This window comes from Macaca thibetana, chromosome 12 (assembly GCF_024542745.1).
Source record: "Macaca thibetana thibetana isolate TM-01 chromosome 12, ASM2454274v1, whole genome shotgun sequence".
Taxonomy (NCBI): Eukaryota; Metazoa; Chordata; class Mammalia; order Primates; family Cercopithecidae; genus Macaca; species Macaca thibetana.
The window spans coordinates 4,211,514-4,233,319 of NC_065589.1; the positions used below are offsets into that span (position 1 = coordinate 4,211,514).

The 21,806-nt window shown below is 47.8% G+C and overlaps 1 protein-coding gene and 1 non-coding gene across 6 annotated transcripts in view; both read right to left on the bottom strand.

Moving 5' to 3' along the window:
* Nucleotides 1-2,904: 2,904 nt before the first annotated feature.
* Nucleotides 2,905-3,007, bottom strand: LOC126933233 (U6 spliceosomal RNA). The gene has a single exon (XR_007718477.1). It is a non-coding gene; the product is annotated as a U6 spliceosomal RNA (small nuclear RNA).
* A 12,611-nt stretch (nt 3,008-15,618) lies between these two features.
* Nucleotides 15,619-21,806, bottom strand: part of TRAF3IP1 (TRAF3 interacting protein 1) — an 81,365-nt gene continuing 75,177 nt past the window's right edge. For 4 of the 5 annotated variants that reach the window (XM_050750481.1, XM_050750478.1, XM_050750482.1 and 1 more), the window contains 2 exons: nt 19,278-19,498; nt 15,619-17,782 (listed from right to left, as the gene is read on the bottom strand). In XM_050750481.1, the coding sequence (XP_050606438.1) occupies nt 17,617-17,782; nt 19,278-19,498 (387 nt within the window). In that variant the 3' untranslated portion in view covers nt 15,619-17,616. Of the gene's footprint in view, nt 17,840-19,277; nt 19,499-21,806 lie in introns of all 5 variants that reach the window. The other variant, XM_050750479.1, reaches the window with a different exon arrangement.

Below are 21,806 nucleotides of genomic sequence, written 5' to 3' on the forward strand. Positions count from 1 at the left end.
GCAAAGCAGCCAAGAAAAATCCTGCATCAGAAGCTTACATGAGCAAGTAGCAGCAAGAGACACAAAAGCAGGGAGCCTGCAACCCCAACCTCACCTCAATCTGCTCACACACAGACAGCTCACCTTTCAGGGAGAAGCACCGGCCCCTGTTGCTACCCTTCTAAGGCAAACAGGAAGTGATCTATTAGGAGGGGGATGACTTGCTGAGGCAGCAGCAGTTGGGACTTGGGTACCAGCTGTTTTCATTGCTGTCTGAGAAGCCAGCTGCCCCACACCTGGGCCCCATGGGATGTCGAGCTTGCATCACTCCCCTCTACTGAAAGAAGGCAGGCTGAGTGGGGGCAGCGGTGGTTTTAACTGACTCTTTATCCAGGCCACCCTGAGTGAGCTTCTAGGGCTAGTTCCAGACAATTCTGCTTGTCATATCCTGTATCCCTTAAAGGAAATTCTAAAGGATCAACTTTAGAAAGATGGAAAGGGATCCCAGATGGAGGGTATTTGATGCAATATGTACCCATAAAAATGAAAAGAAATGATAAGCAAATATTGGTAAGTAGGTAAATTCTGACAAACCTTGGCTGCCTAAACAATAGAATGTTTAATTTGTGAGTTTAAAAACAGGATAAAATGGAAACACTGGACAATATAGCATATAAATTGGGATTGTCCTTGTATTATTTGAAGCTAAAGAAATTAAGCTTAGACTTTGTAAACTACCAGTGTTAAAATAGCTACTGTAACTATTAAAATAACAGTTATGTAATGTACAAACTCCAAACTAGACAGATCTAGGAAAAATAAGAGGATAAAACCTTTCTGTCTCCCAAAGAAGTTCAGAAAAAATGAGGTTGAGGAAAAACAAAAAGTGGGAAAAATAGCACTTAATAAGATAGTGTAATAAATCCAAATGTGATAAACTCTCCAGGTAAAAACAAAGACTACTGACTCAATGTTTCCTTTTCTTTTCTTTTTTTTTGAGACAAGGTCTCTGTCACCCATGCTGGAGTGCAGTGGCACGATCTCAGCTCATTGCAACTTCTGCACCCTGGCCCCCTCCCATACCCACTGCAATCCTCCCACCTCAGCCTCCAGAGTAGCTGGGACTGCACAGGCATGTACCACCACCCCCAGCTATTGTATTTATGTGTGTGTGTGTAGTGTGTGTATATTTTTAGTAGCAATGGGGTGTTGCCATGTTGCCCAGGCTCGTCTCAAACTCCTGAGATCAAGCAATCTGCCTGCTTCAGCCTCCCAAAGTGCTGAGATTACAGGCGTGAGCCACCACACCTGGCCCTGACTCAATGTTTATAAAAGACACAGTTAAGGCCAGGCATGGTGGCTCACGCCTGTAATCCCAGCACTTTGGGAGGCTGAGATAGGCAGATCACGATATCAGGAGATCAAGACCATCCTGGCTAATATGGTGAAACCCCGTCTCTACTAAAAATACAAAAAACTAGCCAGGCATGTTGGCAGGTGCCTGTAGTCCCAGCTACTCGGGAGGCTGAGGGAATGGCGTGAACCCAGGAGGCACACCTTGCAGTGCGCCGAGATTGCACCACTGCACTCCAGCCTGGGCAACAGAGCAAGACTCCATCTCAGAAAAAAAAAAAAAAAAGTTAGTTAAAATATAAGAATTCAGAAAGATTTAAAGCAAAGGATGGAAAAATATATGAGCCAGAAAAAACTACAAGAAGAAATAAATTGTTCATCGTAGTACTCGGGAGACTTTAAAACACCTCTCTCATTAAATGATGAATCAATAGAAAAAACATCTGTTAGCATGTCGATTTGAACGAAACAGTTACAAGCTCGACAGAATGGGCGTATATAGATGTAACACTGTGCCCAACAATGTGAAGGTACAGATCCTTTCCAAAGTTATAGGGAACACGAAAACAGCACATGTTGGTGAGGATATGGAGAAACCGGAACTTTCGCACATTGCTAGTGGGAATGCAAAGTAGTGGAGCCACTATGGACAATAGTATGCCAGTTCCTGAAAAGATTAAATGTAAAATTACCATGCAATCCAGCAATTCTGCTTCTGCGCATACACCCAAAAGAATTGAAAACAGGATCTCAGAGATATTTGCATATCCATATTCATAGCAGCATTATTCAAATAGCCAAAAGGTAGAAACAGAAGCTTTTACTGATGGATGAATGGATACACAAAATGTGGCATATACATACAATGGAATATTAGTCTCTGCCTTAAAACGGAAGGAAATGCTGACCCATGCTACAATGTGATGTATCTTGAGGACATGATGCCTAGTGAAACAAGTCAGTCACACAAAAGATAAATACTGTAGGATTCTATTCATAAGAGGTTCCTAGAGGAGTCAGATTCATAAACACAGAAAGTAGAATGGTGGGTGCCAGGGGCTGGGGGTAGGGGAAATGAGAAGTTACTGTTTAATGGATATAGAGCTTTAGTTTTGCAAGGGGAAAAAGTTCTAGGGATCAGCTGCACAATAGTGTGAATGTACTTAATGCCATTGACCTATACACTTAAAAATGGTTAAGATGATAGGCCGGGCAGGGTGGCTCACACCTGTAATCTCAGCACTTTGGAAGGCTGAGGCGGGCAGATCACCTGAGGTCAGGAGTTCGAGACCAGCCTGGCCAACATGACAAAACCCCATCACTACTAAAAATACAAAAAAATTAACTGGGTGTGGTGGTGCACACCTGTAGTCCCAGTTACTCAGGAGGCTGAGGCATGAGAATCACTTGAACCTGGGGGGTGGAGGTTGCAGTGAGCCAAGATCATGCCACTGCACTCCAGCCTGGGCAACAGAGTGAGACTCTGTCTCAAAAAAAAAAAAAAGGTTATTTTTGTTATGTGTATTTTATAGTAAAAAAATATAATGATATGTCAAAATATTATTATTTTTTAATTATATGGAATGCTTCAAAAATTTTGTGCTATCCTTGGCCAGGGGCCATGCTAATCTTCACTGCATCATTCCAATTTTAGTACAGCGAGCAGGAAATGCTATTTGTTAAGCCCAATAAAGTAATTAAGTTGTGAAAAAAATATATGGAGCTTTTATGAAAGTCACCATGTGCTGGGCCATCAGGGCAGCCTCCACACCGTTCACAGCATCAGTATTGGGCAGGCCACATTCTCTCACCAAGATGCAATCAAATCAGAAATCAATAATAAAAAGATAACCCAGGAGAAAAAAACAGAAGCATGTATTTCATAATGCAGTAAAGAATAAATCATTATAGAAATGACAAAATATACAAAACTGAACTAAAATAAGGTGCCCATTCAATGAAACTTAAAATCATGGTTACGAGAACATCAGTTAGTGACAGGGAAGAAATGTAGTAAAATTGTTTACGGAAAATAGAAAGAAGTCAACATTACCTAACACCGTAAGCAGCACAGTCCCGATGGTGTAAACGGGTGCTTCTGTGTATGTTATACGGACAACAGATTGTAATAGACAAGATTGTAAACACACACACACACACACACACACACACACGATGAGAATACATACCAGCAACTAGCATTATAAATTGTGGCCAATTTTGGAAGGTGGGATTTACAAGTGATGTTTGTTTACTTCTTCGTGGTGTTTTCTAGATGAATTAATATGAATTCGGTTATCAGAAAGGAAAACAATAAAGGGAACAAAGATAACAGCAACAGAGGCTTGGGAAACACAAGCCCCCAGGGCCCACCTCTTGTCCTCTCAGTGCTGCTGCAGGACTGACGCCCCTCACATGAACACAATAAACCACAGGACACTGGGTGCCCAGGAAAAGACACCAGAGACACCCCCAATCCTGCCTTCTCGGGTGAGGGATGCCACCCGGCAGGGCCCTGGGTAGGGGCAGCCTGGGTTCTGTCCCTAGATTCACTGAGGCCAGTTCCAATCTGCCTGCAACACCTCTCACCCTCCTTCCCCTATCCTCCCGCCCCCGTTTTCAGGCTCTTCGCTGGTTCTGGAGCCCCCAGCTGAAGCTGCTGGACCCCTGAGAACATCTCAGTACCCAGTTCCCTGGAGCCCGCTGAACCGAGGGGAAGAAGGCCATATCCAAAGCCCCTAAATGTGCCTGTTCACAAAAACAGAGCCTGAAGGAGCTGTAAACTCAGAGGCTGTGTGATGGCGAAGCAGGACAGGTGTAGTCATTTGGAAAGCAACCAACATACCTTCCATCCACACCCCCAGCCCAGCCCTCCCAGATCCAGGGAAACGGCTCTTTACACGGGCTTGGGGACTCGGGGAGAAATGTAACTTGAAGAACCTGTTATGTTAGGAGATGATCTTGGAAAGGAGGGCAAATCCCCAGCGACCCAGAGGATTTTCAGGGGCTGCTCTGGAGCGGAAGGAGGTTTCACTTCTCCAGGGGCCTGAATTCCGTGACCCCCCGCAGGGGTGAGGGCTACAGCTTTCAATGGTGCCCTGTCCCAGCTCTCCAGTCGGAGAGGACCAAAACCAGAGACAGTGTCTCCCCTCCTGGGAGAAGGAGAAATGTATATATATACACACACACACACACACACGCACACGCACACACATATATATAATTTTTTTTTTTAAGACAGAGTCTCGTTCTCTCGCCCAGGCTAGAGTGCAGAGACGTGACTTCGGCTCACTGCAACCTCTGCCTCCCGGCTTCCAGCGATTCTCCTGCCTCAGCATCCCAAGTAGCTGGGACTACAGGCGTGCACCACCACACTCTGCTCATTTTTGCATTTTTTAGTAGAGATGGGGCTTCATCATATTGGCTAGGCTGGTCTCAAACTCCTGACCTTGTGATCCACCCACCTTGGCCTCCCAAAGTGCTAGGATTACAGGCATGAACCACTGTGCCCAGCCTAGAAATATTAATAATAAATATGAAATTTCACCAGTGCGTACTCACAAAAACCTAGATGGTACATATATTCCTATTTGTGTATATATTTTTTCATATGGAAAACCAAATGTCCCAGCACCCTTACTGAATGTCAACCCTACTTGATCTGCAATGCCAGTATCAACTGCAATATATCAGGTTTCTAGATTTGCTCCTTTACGGCCTTAAGGGGACCACCATCCTATGTGCTATCCCTTGTTCACTGAATTGTGTGCCACATGATTGTGACAAAATATACAATATTCTTTATTACAAATTCCATATAGCTGATTCTCACAGAATGCTTTCGATTTTTGCTGAACTCTTATATTCACAGCCAACCTATGGTTCCAATTGACAAGTTTAGTTCAGACACGAATGCTGGTTATTTGCTTTTAACAAGTAAAAGTGAAACAACAAAGACTTACATAGAACCGCACTTGTTTGGCAATGACCCGAGGGACTTCTTTGTTGAACCGGGTAAGTTTCTGAACATTGGAAGAATTTTCCTCCATTTGCTTTGTGCTCATCACAATGGAATGGCTGTGGACATGGTTGTGACCTTTTTTTTTGAGACGGAGTCTCGCTCTGTCACCAGGGTGGAGTGCAGTGGCATGATCTTGGCTCACTGCACCCTCTGCCTTCCAGGTTCAAGCAATTCTCCTGCCTCAGCCTCCTGAGTAGCTAGGATTGCAGGTGCCCGCCACTATGCTCAGCTAATTTTTTGGTATTTTTAGTAGAGACAGGCTTTCACCATGATGGCCAGGCTGGACTCAAACTCGTGACCTCAGGTGATCTGCCTGGCTCAGCCTCCCAAAGCGCTGGGATTACAGGTGTGAGCCACTGCGCCTGGCCGGATGTGACATTTACTTCATGTTTACCAAGCAGTCCTTCCATTCACTTTCACACTATTACCTTCTTAAAATTAGATAAACAACAAAACAACAAGTCAAGCCCTGACTTGTAGCATCTGTCGATTTCCATGGTGTAAATACTCTCACCTTGGGCAATGTGATTTCACCCGACTTGGAGTTATAAGAGATGCACAATAGCACACACCCCCCAGCATTTCCTCCTGAGGTCCAAGATATAAATCACCTCAGGGCACGGACACGAGGAAAATGTAAAATAATTAGTTTTCGGTATTCCTTACCTTTGTATTTTAATGTAATGGCTTGTAACATTTCTGAACATCTAACTTTCACTGTACAGCCAGTCCCAGCTCACAAGTCCCCCTTGCGTCCTGTTCCTGGTGCCTAGGCCCTCGCCATGCCAGCCAGTAGCAGAAGGCTTTGGGGGTTGGAGAGGAGAGTGGGTAAGCATGGCCTGGAGGCCACCATGCAGCCGTGGATGTGCCCCATTCGTTGCATCCTGCCAGGCTTATCTTGGAGGTTACAGGGACCTTAACTCAGCCCAACTCACCCCAGAGGCCACTCTGCTCTTTATATAAATCACAGCCTTTTTCATTTCACTGCTAGGGAGTCCAAGTATTTTACCACCACAAATGGATGTTTTGGCAGGTGTAAAAATAGGGAAAATATAGAAATAAATGGGTGTGCAGTTTTACAGGCAATGGGAGAGAGCCCTTGTGGAGGAATAAAGGCCTGGCTCACAAGTTCACAAGCCTCGCCCATGTGACTATGCTCTGAACTGGGGCTAAGAAGCAACCGCAGCTCAAGAGGCGTCTGAGAGGAGAACTTCCCTGCACAGCATCGCGGGCTGCAAGATCCAGGTCGACGTGCTGACGGAAGGTTTTGATTTTGCAACTATCGAACGAGTTTAATGCTTAAAATCCATGGTTTAAGAGATTTTATTTGAAAGTTCTATTTTTAAAAGCATCCTGGTGTTTGTATTGAAACTGTCCCAAAGACGCTTTTCTTTAGAGCCATAATCCCTGGAAATGGAAACCCACCAGAAGAACGAGAGCTTGCTCCTCTCCCTGGGCGCACGCTGGGCTGCAGAGTAGAATGAGGTCAGCTTTGCGGTGGGTCCAAGCCACACGGGGGATGGCTGCGAGTCCAAGCAACCGGCCAAGGCTCGGGGCTGCATTATGACTTTCAGGAGCCCTTCCTCCATAAAAAATATTAAAAATTCTATTTTACGATGGCATCGATATAAAGATGAATATATTAATATTGTATATTAAAATATTTATTTTGACCTAAAAGTTCATTTTTTTCTTCTGATTATGAAAGAAATGAAAACACTTCCGAGGGCTGTGAAAGCGCCGTGGGGGCTGGCGCCACGCCTGCTGGGCTTAATGGGTCTGGCCACGCGATGTGGCGGACACTCCCACACTGAGCGGCTGCAGCCTCGGGGCAGGATGGGCCAAGTAGCAAGGTCTTGATTCAAGTGCATGGTTTGGGGCGAGCGGAGGCCATGCAGCCCAGTGGAATTGTTTAAGGCAGGAACGCCTGTCTGATTCTGCCCTCTCCAGTGTCCTCTCTCACCCACAGCCCTTGCTGTGACACCAGTCAAAAAAGTGGTCACGCTGATCTCAAGTCACCAACCTGCCCTTTCTCAGCTGTGTGCTCATGCAGACGACAGAACACTCAAGCAGAAAGACCTCAGGGACAGGCAGCTGTTGCCCAGTCTGGAGTGCAGTGGCCGGATCTCAGCTCACTGCAAGCTCCGCCTCCCGGGTTCACGCCATTCTCCTGCCTCAGCCTCCGGAGTAGCTGGGACTACAGGCGCCCGCCACCTCGCCCGGCTAGTTTTTGTATTTTTCAGTAGAGACGGGGTTTCACCGTGTTAGCCAGGATGGTCTCGATCTCCTGACCTTGTGATCCGCCCGTCTCGGCCTCCCAAAGTGCTGGGATTACAGGCTTGAGCCACCGCACCCGGCCCTCCAGGAGGCTTTTCTTTCTTCCCTGCGGCTCCAACAAAACAGCAGAGGGACTTCCCCGGCAGAGCAAATTTCAAGTCCTGACCAGGTGCCAAGCCCTGGAACACTGCAGGGCAGCTGCGGCCAACACAGGCGGCCAGTGTCAGGCACACGGTCACAGAGGGCAACTTTGCCCAGGGTTTGAAAACAATTTTTGGAAGACCCCCAATTCTGAAGGGGTCTTAAATAGGTTCCTTGAAAGTGAAGTAGGAAAACTGGCAAATGCAATCTGTTCTCAAAGAGGCGCAGGCCACTGAAGGCTGCCTGCAAGGTGGCCCCGTGTCCTTGCACCATGGGGAACCTCCCCAAAAGGTGGTTTCTATTCAAAAGGGAATGATGATATTCATTCCCCAGCTTGAAGAAGGACAAGTTAGGGGCCGGACAGGACTCCCCGGGCTAACGCTGAGCAGTGAGGCGGGGGACTGGAGACTTCAGAGGCCTTCCAGGGGTTGGGGGATAGGGGCAGGCAGGAACTGCAGCCCAGCCTCCATCTGCCTGGGGGCTCCTAAAGGTCATGTCTGCCAAGGCCTGAAGCCTACCTGGGGGCTGACATGTTGATGCAGTTGGTAGAAAGTGCAATGGGGGCGTGGAGATCCGGCCAGCTTGCATGCCTCCTGTGACGAGGAGCTCACCATCTACCAGATGAGGGGCTGTCCTGTCATCTTTGAACCCTGTTGGAAAGGAGACTCCCTCCTTACACAGAGCCAAAGTCAGTCTCCCTTTGTCTCCCACCCATGGGTTCCAGCGCCACAGAGAACAGCCTCAACCCTCCCTCTACCCCAGATCTGTAATTTCAAGACAGGGGGCCATGTCCCTGCTCCAGCTTTTTCTTGTGCCGGCAAAATATTTCTAAATTTGAGAAGTACTTCCAAAACGCCCCCAGAAGTCTCGCACAATTTACACCCCCACATCTTCAACCACTCCAAATACTATCAATTTTTAAATTGTTGGCAATCGAAAGATGTGTGCCACTGTGATAGTAACCCACGCTACACAGATCACAAACCAGAGCCAGGCTCCGCCGGGAGCGCGCCGTGTGCCGTGTGCTGAGGGCTGCCCTTCACGCTTTCCACCTGGTGCTGCGCATGTGCTCTGATGACAAGGTGAGGCCAGCACTCTTGGATCCAACCAAGCAGGTGGGAGAGGGAGGCCAGAGTCAGGCTACCTGCCTAAGCCAACAGCCAAGGCCAAGGGCGTGGCAGTGCCTGTCCTGCTGGGAAGCCCAGGTAACTCCTCTTCCAGTCTGGATTCCCACATCTCTGCCACCTTCTCTCTTGACAGCAAAGTCAAACATTGGTTTCTCATGCTTTGTGATTATTTGATTGCCTATTTATTCCTTTCCTCTATCGTTCAATTGGACTGTTTTTCTTATTAAAAAGTCCGTCTTTAAACAGAGTTTAAAATATATTGCAAGTTTATCCCAATGTGTTGTTTGTTTTTTACTTTTGCTTGGAATACAGAAAGTTTCACTTTTTAATGGAGCAAAGTGTCCATTTTTGGTTTTTTTTGCATTTGTGGATTCTGGAAATTGTTGTCTTTTTAAGGAAGTTCTTCAGCCCAAAAAGTATTTAGCACTAGCATCCTAGGCTGGGCTGCAGGAGGGCAGGGTCCCTCTCACCCCAGGTCCCCTGGACAGGGAGACAGAAGGGTCTGGGAGTTTCACAACTGTGCGTCCACACCACTGGGTCCCCACATCAGAATCGGACACAGACACCGCCCAGTCCTCTCGGGAGTCTAGTCCTGTTGAGGGTCCCTCACTGCCTCACCTGAAGCCTCTCCCTCCTCCTCCTCCTTGCGCTATCCCTCTGCCCAAGGTGCAGGGGAAGCTGGCCCTACGCACCCTCTCCCCACAGCCATCGGCCCCGCCTGTCCTCACCGGTTGGTCTGGCAGACGGTGGGCGGCCTGGGGAAGCATCTGCAGCAGCACCGCCAATTTCTTGCTGCTCAAGTCAGAAGGATTTTATGCACTTTATGAAAATAAAATAAATGCTTCCCAGAACTGTCAGGGCCCATTAGCTCTAAAGAGTCACATGCCCAGCTTTGAAACCACAAATTTCTAGCAGGCGCCTCTCTCATCCCAATGCCACTACCTAGGAGGCCCAACCCCCTCCCAAGAGGCCAAGCCCCCGACCCACAGGCCTGAGCCCCCCACCCCACCAGAGGCTGAGGCCGAGACAAACTTGCCCATCCCTGAGGTTCGTCAGTCCTCAGGGGTGGGGCCTGGGCTCTGCTTTCCTCATGTGACCTCAGCTTAGACTGCTGTTTCCGTCCCTCACAGGAACATGCTAATAGCAAGCTACCCAAACGTGGCAGAGGCGTTTCTGAACATCACTGTGTCTTTATGGCCCATTTCAGCCATTGGCTTCTCTGCCTAGGAGATGAGATGTGAGACCATCCACCAAGACGGGGCCACGGGCAACTGGTCCTGAAGGGTCGGAGCCAAGCAGGAGACCCCAGGCCCTGCCAGCCAACCGCTGAGACGAGGGACAGTACACGCCGCCAGCGCACCACACACCAACACTCACCAGGCACCCATGAGCCACACGTGCTCCCCGTGGCTAAGATGACCCATCAATGGACGACCGAGGCTCAAAGGAGACATAAAAAGGAGCACCCCAAATCACACATCCACACCTGACAGGAAGGGGGTCCTGAGCCCACACTCCGTGTTCTTCCACACCACCTCAAGAAGGGGCAAAATTTACCCTGCAGAGGTGCGGTTTGGCAGGGGAGAGGAATGAAGTCCAAAAGGTGAAAGAAGGCCTGAAGCTACGCCCACCACCCACAAAACTGGGAAGGGGAGGAGGAGTCTAGCCATAACCAGTGGTGGGACAGGAGGCCTGGCGGTCAGGGCCTGTGCTGTGGGCTCTGCAGGGCACTCACTGTGGTTCTTGCCTCAGCTACTTCCTGTTCAAGCTTGAACCCCACGCAGATCTGCCACTTACCGTTGATAATAAACCTCCTTTGTGCTTCAGAAACAATGCACATGACCCATGAACGAGACACAGAGGCCGGGGTGAAGAGTGAGACGCCGCTTCGGGCCAGGCTTTCCAAGTCAATCTGTGTGAAGGGCCTCTCAACCCAGTTTGGGTTAAGACCTAGGAAACACCTTCAGAAGTAGTAAGCAGAGGCTTCAGAATTTCCACTCTGGATTTTCTTTTATCTTTTTTTTTTTTTTTTTTTGAGACAGAGTCTCACTCTGTCACACAGGTTGGAGTGTAGTGTCATGATCTCGGCTCACTGCAACCTCTACCTCCTGGGTTCAAGCGATTCTCCTTCCTCAGCCTCCCAAGTAGCTGGGATTACAGGCATGTGCCAACATACCTGGCTAATTTTTATATTTTTAGTAGAGACGGGGTTACACCATGTTGGTCGGGCTGGTCTTGAACTCCTGATCGCAGGTGATCCGCCCACCTCAGCCTCCCAAAGTGCTGGGATTACAGGCGTGAGCCACCGTGCCTGGCTAGAATTTCTTCAGATGAAAAACAGCTGGACAAACCTAAGGACAGATAGCCAGGGGCCAGAGGAGGGTGGGGAGTGCAGGCCAGCCTGGGGAGCAGAGCTCAGTGGGGTGGCGGCAGGACAAGTATGCTCCAGGAGAGAGAACGCAAAGCCCCCGGGGCCTCAACAGGGGTCAGCTGCCTCCCCAAGGCTGTTTCCACAAAATCTCTCAGGAAAGACTGGAGAAAGTCTGAAGTGTCCCTTGCCATGCGTGCGCACCTGAGAAAGACCCTTCTTCCCTATGGGCCCTGTCTCCTACTCCCTTCCCAGCTCCAGCGGATTTCCCCATGCCCTAAGGCTGACAGGCTTCTCACTTGCTCCTGAATGGTATCTTTTGTCCCATAGGGGAGAAGGTTCCAACAGTAGTCATTGCTGGAGGGCACAGAACTCCTGCTGGAATCTTCTCCCCTATGGGACAGAAAACTGCAGGGGCAGGTGAGAAGCCTGTCAGCCTTAGGGCACTGGGGGAATCCCTGTAGCTGGGAAGGAATAGGAGACCCTGACTCCTGGGGGAGGAGCAGGAATGCAAGCTGGTTCCAGAGCTACAGCGAAGACCCAGGGACATGGTGTCCACCTAAGACTGGGGTTAATCAAGGAACAGAGTATGCCCCCAACCCCCCTGCCGGCTGACAAGCACCGGGCAGCAAGAAACACTGGACTCATGCATGTGCGGCAGAACCACTCAGCACGACGGAGGAACAGCCTGCCTGAGCACACAGGACTTCACCTATGAACACAGGATATTTTCATGTTGGGTAATCAAGGATAGCACATTACTAAGCCAAAGGAGAGAAAATGCCATCACCTTAACAGACAAGAACAATTCAACATCTATTCCTGCTAGAGGTTCTCTGTAATGAGGATCAGAAGAGTCTGTTTTCAACATGAGAAAAGAGCCGTCGCCATCATTCCTGGCAGCATCGGGCCAATTGTAAAATCACAAGGACTGTCCGTATTTGTCCAGCATCGCACTGGGGGAAGGAAGCTATAGCACAGTCAAAAGGCAAACTGGGAATAACATGAACTCAAAACACGAAGTGCTTCTAGAAATCCAGGAGGGAAAACCAAGAGTCCAACAGAATAAAGGGCAAATGAGCTGCTGCACAGTCAGCTCACAGAACAGAAAAGCAAACAAGCAAATGGTCCTTAAACACATCAAGAGAGGCTACAACTCAGTCAAAATGCGAAAGCGCAAATGAAAACCACGCTGAGATCCTTTCTCGCCTGAGTGGCGGAAGTCTCTGCGTGTGGCCGTCTGCTGCTGGAAGGCTGCGGGGAAAAGGCACTTCCACTATTCTCTGGTGCAGGAACATGGAACCATCCCACAAACAGCACCTGGCAACACCCACCAGTATGGTGACACACTGTGCTTTCACCCTGCAGTCTCACTTCTGGGTCTCTCCACACATAAGAAATGATGGGAGGACAAAGCCATTCGCGGCGGCATTGCTTTTAATGGTGGAAGATTAGAAACCATGCAACTGAGCACCAGGGAGCCAGCAGGAGAAGCCAGGCAGTTGCAGGGGGAGATCCACGCAGCCTGGAGAGAAGTGAGGATGGTGTCTAGGGTGGACACTCTGAGGTCCCCACAGACTGCATAAACCCAAAAAGCCAAGGTTCAGAACAGCATATTGACTATGACCTTTTGTGAAACTGTATGTTGGGGGGTTATAAAAGTAAATATTCATATCTGCTTGTACAACAGTCTAACGCAAATGGCTGCCTACAGGGGCAAGGAGAAGCAAGGCAGACAGGGACCGCAGGAGGGGACTTCTAAGTGAGGACCCTTTCAGCTAACTGTGATTGTGGATCCATGCTAATATATTACCTTTTCCATTAAAAGCCCTTTAAATAAGAAGAAATGAATACTTTAGGAATATGAATTAGTTATGCCAACATGAATACCAGGCACAACTAAGGGTGATATTGATACATGATTGACAGTAAGGATAATTTTCTTTAAAAACTTACGCATAGCACTATCCACAGGGTGTCATGCCTGGCTGCTGGAGAACACAAATCAGACCCTACCATCTGTGTGCACAGTGGGGCAGGGCCAGCCCACCCTCGTGTCACAAGCATCTCCTAGAATCACATGGCTCTGGGTGCCCGGCTTCATCAGAAGACACCCAGAGGTTTCCACGGTGCTTTGGCCAACACCACATGCCCACCAATCTGGACACACACATTTGACTGCAGTCATTGACATGGATATGATCCTGCCCTGGCTGACCAGAACACAACCTTCTTGTAATATGTGTACTTTAACTTTCTTTTGAACTCCATTTTCTTACCAGAAAGATCAATTTGCTTGGTTTAAGAAACTGATAACCAATTTGGAACTCAGCTCTATGTATGGATTTAAAAACAAGTTTTATGTATTATTATTAATATTTTAGAGTGGATTTTGCTCTGTCACCCAGCCTGGCATGCAGTGGCATGACTGTGACTCACCGCAGCCTCAACCTGCTGGGCTCAAGTGATCCTACCACCTCAGCCTCCGGAGTAACCAGGACTACAGGCGCGGATCACCACACCCAGCTTTTTTGTTTTGATGGGGCCTCACTCACTATGTTGCCAGGGCTGGTCACGAACTCCTGGGCTCAAGTGAGTCTCACGTCTCGGCCTCTGAAAATACTGGGATTGCACACGTGAGCCACCATGGCTGGCCAAAAGAAGTTTTGTGTGTTTTTTTTTTAGACAGGGTCTCACTCTTTCACACAGGCTGGAGTACAGTGGCACAATCTCGGCTCACTGCAACCTCCGCCTCCCTGGTTCAAGCAATTCTTCTGCCTCAGCCTCCCAAGTAGCTGGGATTACAGGCGCCCACCACCATGCCTGGCTAATTTTTTTTTTTTTAATTTTTAGTAGAGACAGGGTTTCACCATGTTGGCCAGGCTGGTCTCGAACTCCTGACCTCAGGTGATCTGCCTGCCTTGGCCTCCCAAAGTGCTGGGATTACAGGTGTGAGCCACCATGCCCGGCCAAGTTCTATAGCTTTAAAAGTCATTTAAATTTCTCTCGCTGAATTTAAAAGAAATCAAAGTCCCTCCCAATCTCCCTTTACGAAAATACACATAATAATCAAAAAGGGGTTCTGACTAGGGGGCTTTACTAATGCCCCAATGTAAAGCTTGCATAAACCATACTTATTGAAACACCTTTTAGAAAAATATAAAATGTTTTTATTAATAAAGTGTATCCTAGGATAGAGTTAAACTCAGAGCCCAAATGCAGCAAGTAGTTACATTTGAGAATGGCTGAGAACAGCTATTCCTTCCCCTCCGACTTAGGCTGGCTCATGCTTGACTTAGAATTTTTCTTTCTTCTACTTTGCTACGTTAGTCTTTGCTGGAGAGCCCCTCAGAGGAGCCCACAGTGGTAGAGGTGCCATGAACAAGGTTATTTACTCTCTGCGTTTTGGGTGTGGAAAGAAGAGTCCAGAAGGGGGAGCCAAGTCCAGGTCTGGGTGTTTAGTGTCTTCCCTGGTGGTGACATGCTGAGCCTTGATCCTGCTTGGGCGTGGCCTCCTTCTGAAGCAGGTTCCTGCAGAAGCTCAAACAGGCTGCTCATCCTGCTTGCTGCTGCCTCACACTGGCTACTGATCCAAAAGCTGCTCAAAGGCCCTGGCCATCTTTTCTCTCATTCGTGTGCCATGACACTGTACACACCGACCAATAGAAGATAAACCCCATGAGTCCAGGGCAGCTCGGAAGAGCAGCACTGGAATAGTTGAGGCGCACTCGCCAATACACTGACTAGAATCCGTATCACCCAAATCCTAAGTACACTTCATATCACCAAATGACATCATTCTTCTTGATTGATTTCAGTTTTTAAAAGTTGATTATTAAAAAGATAAGGATGAATATCAAAGTAGAAAGCTGCATTTTAGTCTTGAACTATTTCTTCCAAAGGTTTATTATGCATTTCCTTTGAATATAAATTATCATCAGCTCAACTTTTAAATTCAAATTCTGGAAGTATGACTCCAGTACTCCCTGAAAACTTATACACCAAAGTATAGAAAAATACTTAATAATCCCATTTGTGTATTTTCTCAAATTAAGAGAAAACTTAAATTTCTCAAATAAGATCAGGATCTGGTGTCTAGATAAGATACAGTAACAATCATGTGTAGAGACCTTCTAAAACTTCACAAATGATCTTACGATTTCCAGTAAATGCTTACCTATCTTATAAAACTTCATTTTATACTGAAAAGAGGTATGTGTCATAATATGAATGAAAAGATATATTTCCCTGAACTTTCCTCATGAGAAAAACAAAATGCACACATTTGAAAATAAAAAATCTAAATGCTTATGATTTTTCCATGTGTGAATTGAACTGCACAATCCATACACTTATGGAAAAAAATGTGATTATTTTTAATGATTTATGTATAAAAGAAAAATAAACTTTATGATACAATTTGACAGACTACTTCATAAAAAATTTTACTTACATACAATGTATGCAATTTTTCGCAATCCCCAAATTCTATTCATATATACAAATTCATAAAAGGCAGACATCTTAACTTGAAGTGAAACAAGGTCCATTCAGGGTCATGGCTAAGTCATTTGATTCAGTAGAAAAGAGATCATAAATACACGAAGGACTACTTAACTAATGTCCCTCCACTCCCCCAAAATGTATTCAGTATAATCTGATCAAACAGAATTTTATGGTGCACTATAGGAAGGAGAAAAAGACCAACGTTTCAGAATGGCAGATCTTAATAATCTGCTCCTGAACTTACTCAGCTCAGAAAGTCATATAACAACCTTAGTACAGAATTTATTTTGGAAATTGTATGAAGAAAAACCCAACGGTGCCATTTGTGCTAATCCTTAAAGAAACAAAACCTGGCAGGGCGCTGTGGCTCACGCCTGTAATCCCAGCACTTTGGGAGGCTGAGGCGGGCGGATCACGAGGTCAGGAGATCAAGACCATCCTGGCCAACATGGTGAAACCCCATCTCTACTAAAAATACAAAAATTAGCCGGGCGTGGTGGCGTGCGCCTGTAGTCCTGGTTACTCAGGAGGCTGAGGCAAGAGAATCACTTGAACTTGGGAGGCTGAGATTGCAGTGAGCCGAGATCACGCCACTGCACTCCAGCCTGGGTGACAGAGTAAGACTCCGTCTCAAAAAAAAAAAAAAGAAAGAAAACTTTTTCAGGCAATCCTCACATTTTAAATGGCACTCCTTAGTTTACATAATAAACACACTATTTAAAAATAAAAGTATTAGGACCCAGACCTTAAGACCCATAAGTATGTCTTCAAACACAATGAAATGTTTTATACAATAACTTAAGACTCTGCTACGTATTTACAATAGTATACGTAAGTGAAAAACTATAAACCATGTTTTTTAAAAAACCTTTGCATTAAAAAACAATTTCCAAAAAAATGGCTAACATCAAAAAACATCATAAATCAGTGCAGCCTTGTAAGTCTTCCTTATGTCATTTTTCCTAAGCTACCTGTCTCTCAGGTGTACACACCCATGCAAAGGAAAAGGCATGATGCCAGTGCCTCGCAGAGCAAGACCCTCTTAAGGAGAACAAGGACTCAAGGGTAGCTGTGCTAGCCTCTGCCTGAGGAAAACCAGGGTAAAATGCTGAAGAAAGTGAGGATGTAGCCCAAGACAATTTCATATCCAGACAATGTCCGTAAAGGCCATCCTGAAATCTCCTTTTTAAATTTATGAACTTCAAGGACTGGAAACACAAGCAAAAGATAGTAGAGATCAAGAAGAAAATTACATAGAGAAGTACATGCAATTACAAAGAGGTCAAAAAACAAAAACGAAAACAATCCAGTAGATAGGTACCTTATATGGAGACAGGCTGAGATTAGCCCTTTCAAATGGAAATTAACTAAAAATATAATTTATTCATTTTCAGGCCTCATTCTACTTATCAAGTGCCTATCAGAAAGTAAACAGTCATCCTTCATTCTGCATGGACCTCTGAGAGTCTTTCCACTAAACCAAAATAAAGGACTACTGTTCCCTCGGTACGGCCACACCACTTACCTGCTGGAGAGTTCTGGTACAGAACTAAACAGGCTACAGCAGAAACACAAAGAACAGGCTTTCAAAAAACCTTTCACAGAGGTGTTTGGAAGCGCTATTTATAACTAGCCAGTATTCCATCTGGAAGGAGGTAAGAAAACATGGTTTTTTTAATACACTTAACATGCTTACAGTTTTAAAGCTCTGAAAATTAGCTGGATAACAACATTGTAAACTGTTCATTTTCTTAGCAAACTGGAACTTAAAAGAGTAACGATTTTCTATCTTCCTTTTTGCTTTTAAACTGAGGTGACTTTTCATCTCTGAAACTTTTGAGTGTTCACCTTCTCGAAGTCAAATTGATACTATACACCATTTTCTGGATTTTTTCTTCATTCTTGAGGATGTTGGCCTTCACAGCGCAGATCTTGTCTTGCTGGTCTTTGATCAGCTGCTCCAGCTCCGCGAGCTCAGCCTTTAAGGGCTCCACGGCACAGTCTGTGATACTGAGGGAGAAGAAAACCAGCGGCTCGTCACTCTCTCATCTCATTGTGTGTTGGCTTCTTAATTAAGACATTGAAAGACAACAGAAGTAAATTATTCATCTCATCCAAAGAAAAGGATAAAATTTATTTCTTATTTTCACAACCCCTGCCACAACCAAAAGTGAAGTCAAACATGAGATTTATAAAAGCAGCAGTTAATATTTCTTCAATGATAAGCTTGAAGCCCTTAAATTATATACAGAACAGCCTCTGGGACAAGGAGGTATGCTGCAAAGTCCCTATCGACTTTGGGGACCTCCCCTCTACTACCCCCTACCTGTGCTCCTGCTGCAGGGCCCCCTCCCCATTACTCCCCCCTCCGCTACCCCCAACCTCTGCTCCTGCTGCAGGGCCTCCCCATTACTAACCGCCTGCTACCCCCCAACCTGTTCCTGCTGCAGGACCCCCTCCCCATTACTCTCCCAACTGCTACCCCCCACCTGTGCTCCTGCTGCTGGGCCCCCTCTCCATTACCCTCCTCCTACCCCTCAACCTGTTCCTGCTGCAGGGCCCCCTCCCCATTACTCCCTGCCTCTGCTACCCCCCACCCCTGCTCCTGCTGCAGGGCCCCCTCCCCATTACCCTCCTCCTACCCCTCAACCTGTTCCTGCTGCAGGGCCCTCTCCCCATTACTCCCTGCCTCTGCTACCCCCCCCACCCCTGCTCCTGCTGCAGGGCCCCCTCCCCATACCCTCCTGCTACCCCCGACCCCTGCTCCTGCTGCTGGGCCCCTCCCCATTACCCTCCTCCTACCCCTCAACCTCTGCTCCTACTGCAGGGCCCCTCCCCATTATTCGCCCGACTCTGCTACCCCCTACCTGTGCTCCTGCTGCAGTGCCCCCTCCCCACTACTCCCTGCCTCTGCTAACCCCACCCCTGCTCCTGCTGCAAGGCCCCCTCCCCGTTACCCTCTCGCTACCCCCAACCCATGCTCCTGCTGCAGGGCACTCCCTCATTACTATCCCCCACCTCTGCTCCTGCTGCAGGGCCCCCTCCCCATTACCCTCCTGCTACCCCCCAACCCCCTGCTCCTGTTGCAGGGCACCCTCCCCATTACCCTCCTGCTACCCCCCACCCCCCCTGCTCCTGCTGCAAGGCCCCCTCCCCATTACCCTCCTGCTACCCCCCACCTCTGCTCCTGCTGCAGGGCACTCCCTCATTACTATCCCCCACCTCTGCTCCTGCTGCAAGGCCCCCTCCCCATTACCCTCCTGCTACCCCCCACCCCTGCTCCTGTTGCAGGGCACCCTCCCCATTACTACCCCCCACCTCTCCTCCTGCTGCAGGGCACCCCCTCATTACTATCCCCCACCTCTCCTCCTGCTGCAGGGCACCCCCTCATTACTATCCCCCACCTCTCCTCCTGCTGCAGGGCACCCCCTCATTACTATCCCCCACCTCTCCTCCTGCTGCAGGGCACCCCCCCCCCCATTACTACCCCCCTGCTACCCCCAACCTCTGCTCCTGCTGCAGGGCCTCGGCGTGCTGCCTGTTCTCGCTGTGCCACAGCTGCAGCTCATTCTGCATGGCATCCACGTCTTCCTGGATGTAGTCCATGATCTTCCCCAGGGGAAGTGCACTCTTGCACAGGGTCTGGATGGACGTGCGGAGCTTCTCTATCTCCTTGGAAACGATGTCCTTCTCCTTCTTCCACGCCGACTCAAAGAGAGATCGCTCCTACAGACAGGGAGACATGGAAGAGGAACACGCCTCCTCAGTCTGAAGGCAGAACAGGGCTGGTTCACTCGGCACATGGCCACGGGGGTGGGAGGAAAGGTGCAGGCAGGGACAGTGCTGGCTGTGGGACACTCACTCCCGTGCAAAGGGAGAGCCATGCCACCTGACAGAGTAACCCTGAAGTGCTGCGTGCCATCAGAGGACACAGCACTGCCAGGGAGGGACCACTCCTTCCCTGCTCAATGGGGACGGGGATCTGTCTTTACCTGGAAATCCATCTGAGGGCAAATCTCTATACAGGCAGATTTCAGTTCCCAACTAACAAGCAACTTTCGTAGCTATTGTTACAAGAGCTTAGTGACATGGAGGATTTTTCCCAAATGGACTGGCAGAGAGGGGGCCTGACCCTACAGCTCCTCACATGGCCCACCTTCCATCCCAAATGACTCCAAAACCCAGCTTGCCAGGAGGAAGGGGGAAAGAAACCCAAAGGAGAGGCAGAAACTGGTGCCATGGAAAGGAAGGCATGGAGAATGTGCAGGGGGGCCAGCGCCAGCAGCACCCAGCGGCACCCAGCAGGCGCCCAGCAGGCACCCAGCGGCACCCAGCAGGCGCCCAGCAGGCACCCAGCAGGCAGACGGTCAGGTCGACTTAGACGTGACTGTGCTGGCCGCTTGGGGAGGCCACAGAGTCCGGGGCTCAGGGGCCAGATGGAAGGGGCCAGGTGGAGACAGCAGCAGGTGAAGGAGGTGAGGAGGCCACAGAGTCCGGGGCTCAGGGGCCGGATGGAAGGGGCCAGGTGGAGACAGCAGCAGGTGAAGGAGGTGGGGAGGCCACAGAGTCCGGGGCTCAGGGGCCGGATGGAAGGGGCCAGGCTGAGACAGCAGCAGGTGAAGGAGGTGGGGAGGCCACAGAGACGAGAGGAGAGCTGCATTCAATTTGGGCCACAGGAGTTCCTGGGTTCTTTGGCAAACAACATTTAGAATTCTCTTCATATGAGCTTTGATCACAGACATCCCTGAATGTCAAAAATTGAAGTGAGTTAAGAATCAATAAGCTAAATACAAAAAACTAGCCGGGCGAGGTGGCGGGCGCCTGTAGTCCCAGCTACTCGGGAGGCGGAGGCAGGAGAATGGCGTAAACCCGGGAGGCGGAGCCTGCAGTGAGCTGAGATCCGGCCACTGCACTCCAGCCCGGGCTACAGAGCGAGACTCTGTCTCAAAAAAAAAAAAAAAAAAAAGAATCAATAAGCTTGGGAAAATTAACATGGGTTCTTTCTCCTTCTTTCCTTTCTTTCTTCTATCTGTCTTTCTTTCTTTACAGCCAGGGTCTCACTATGTTGCCCAGGCTGCTCTCAAACTCCTGGGATCAAGTGATCCTCCTGCCTTTGCCTCCCAAAGTGCTGGGATTACAGGTGTGAGCCATCGTGCCCTGCAACACTGTTTCTTTAGGAAGCCCTCTCTGGGCACCCCCACCCCACTCCAGACCAGCGAAGGTGCCCTTCCTTGCCTCACCCACTTACAGAATGAGCTAGTAAATGCATTCAGTTGTAATAAATCTACTTATTTAGTTTGAACATATCATAGCTACATAATCACTTGCATTACTTCTGCCAGTTTCAGACTGTGGGCTCAGGAGGGCAGGATCTTGGTCTAGATTCATTGTGGTTCAAATAAGCTCTGCTTAAGAATTTGTGAAATGAACTAATGAAGTGGATAAATGATTTATGTATCAAGATCCTAGTTCCACCACTTACTGGCTTGGACAAGTACAAGAAAGCTTTAGCATAATGCCTGGCACACAGAAAGTGCTAAATAATTGGAACTTTAAATAAAACGTAAAACTCATACAACTAATAAGTGAGTTCAGCAAGGTTGTAGTACACAAGATGAGCATATGAAAATCAACTATATTTCTATATACGAGCAATGAACACATGGACACTGAAATTAAAAATACAATGCCATTGGCAATTGTTCAATAGAAGACAATGTTTAGTTGTAAATCTAACAAAACATGTATAGGGCTTGGAAACGGAAAACGAAATGGAAGACTCAACACAGTAAAGACATCAATTTTCCCCAAATCGATAGGCATATTTAATACAAATCCTACCAAACTTCCAGTCAATTTTTTGTATAGACAGGATTATCCTAAAATTTATGTGGAAAGGCAAAGGAACTACAACAGCTAAAACATTTTCAGAAAAAAGAATAAATACAGAACTAACCAGTCTACCCAATTTCAAGGCTTTTTTTTTAAAATTAAGTCTCATTCTTTCGCCCAGGCTGGAGTGCAGTTGCGTGAT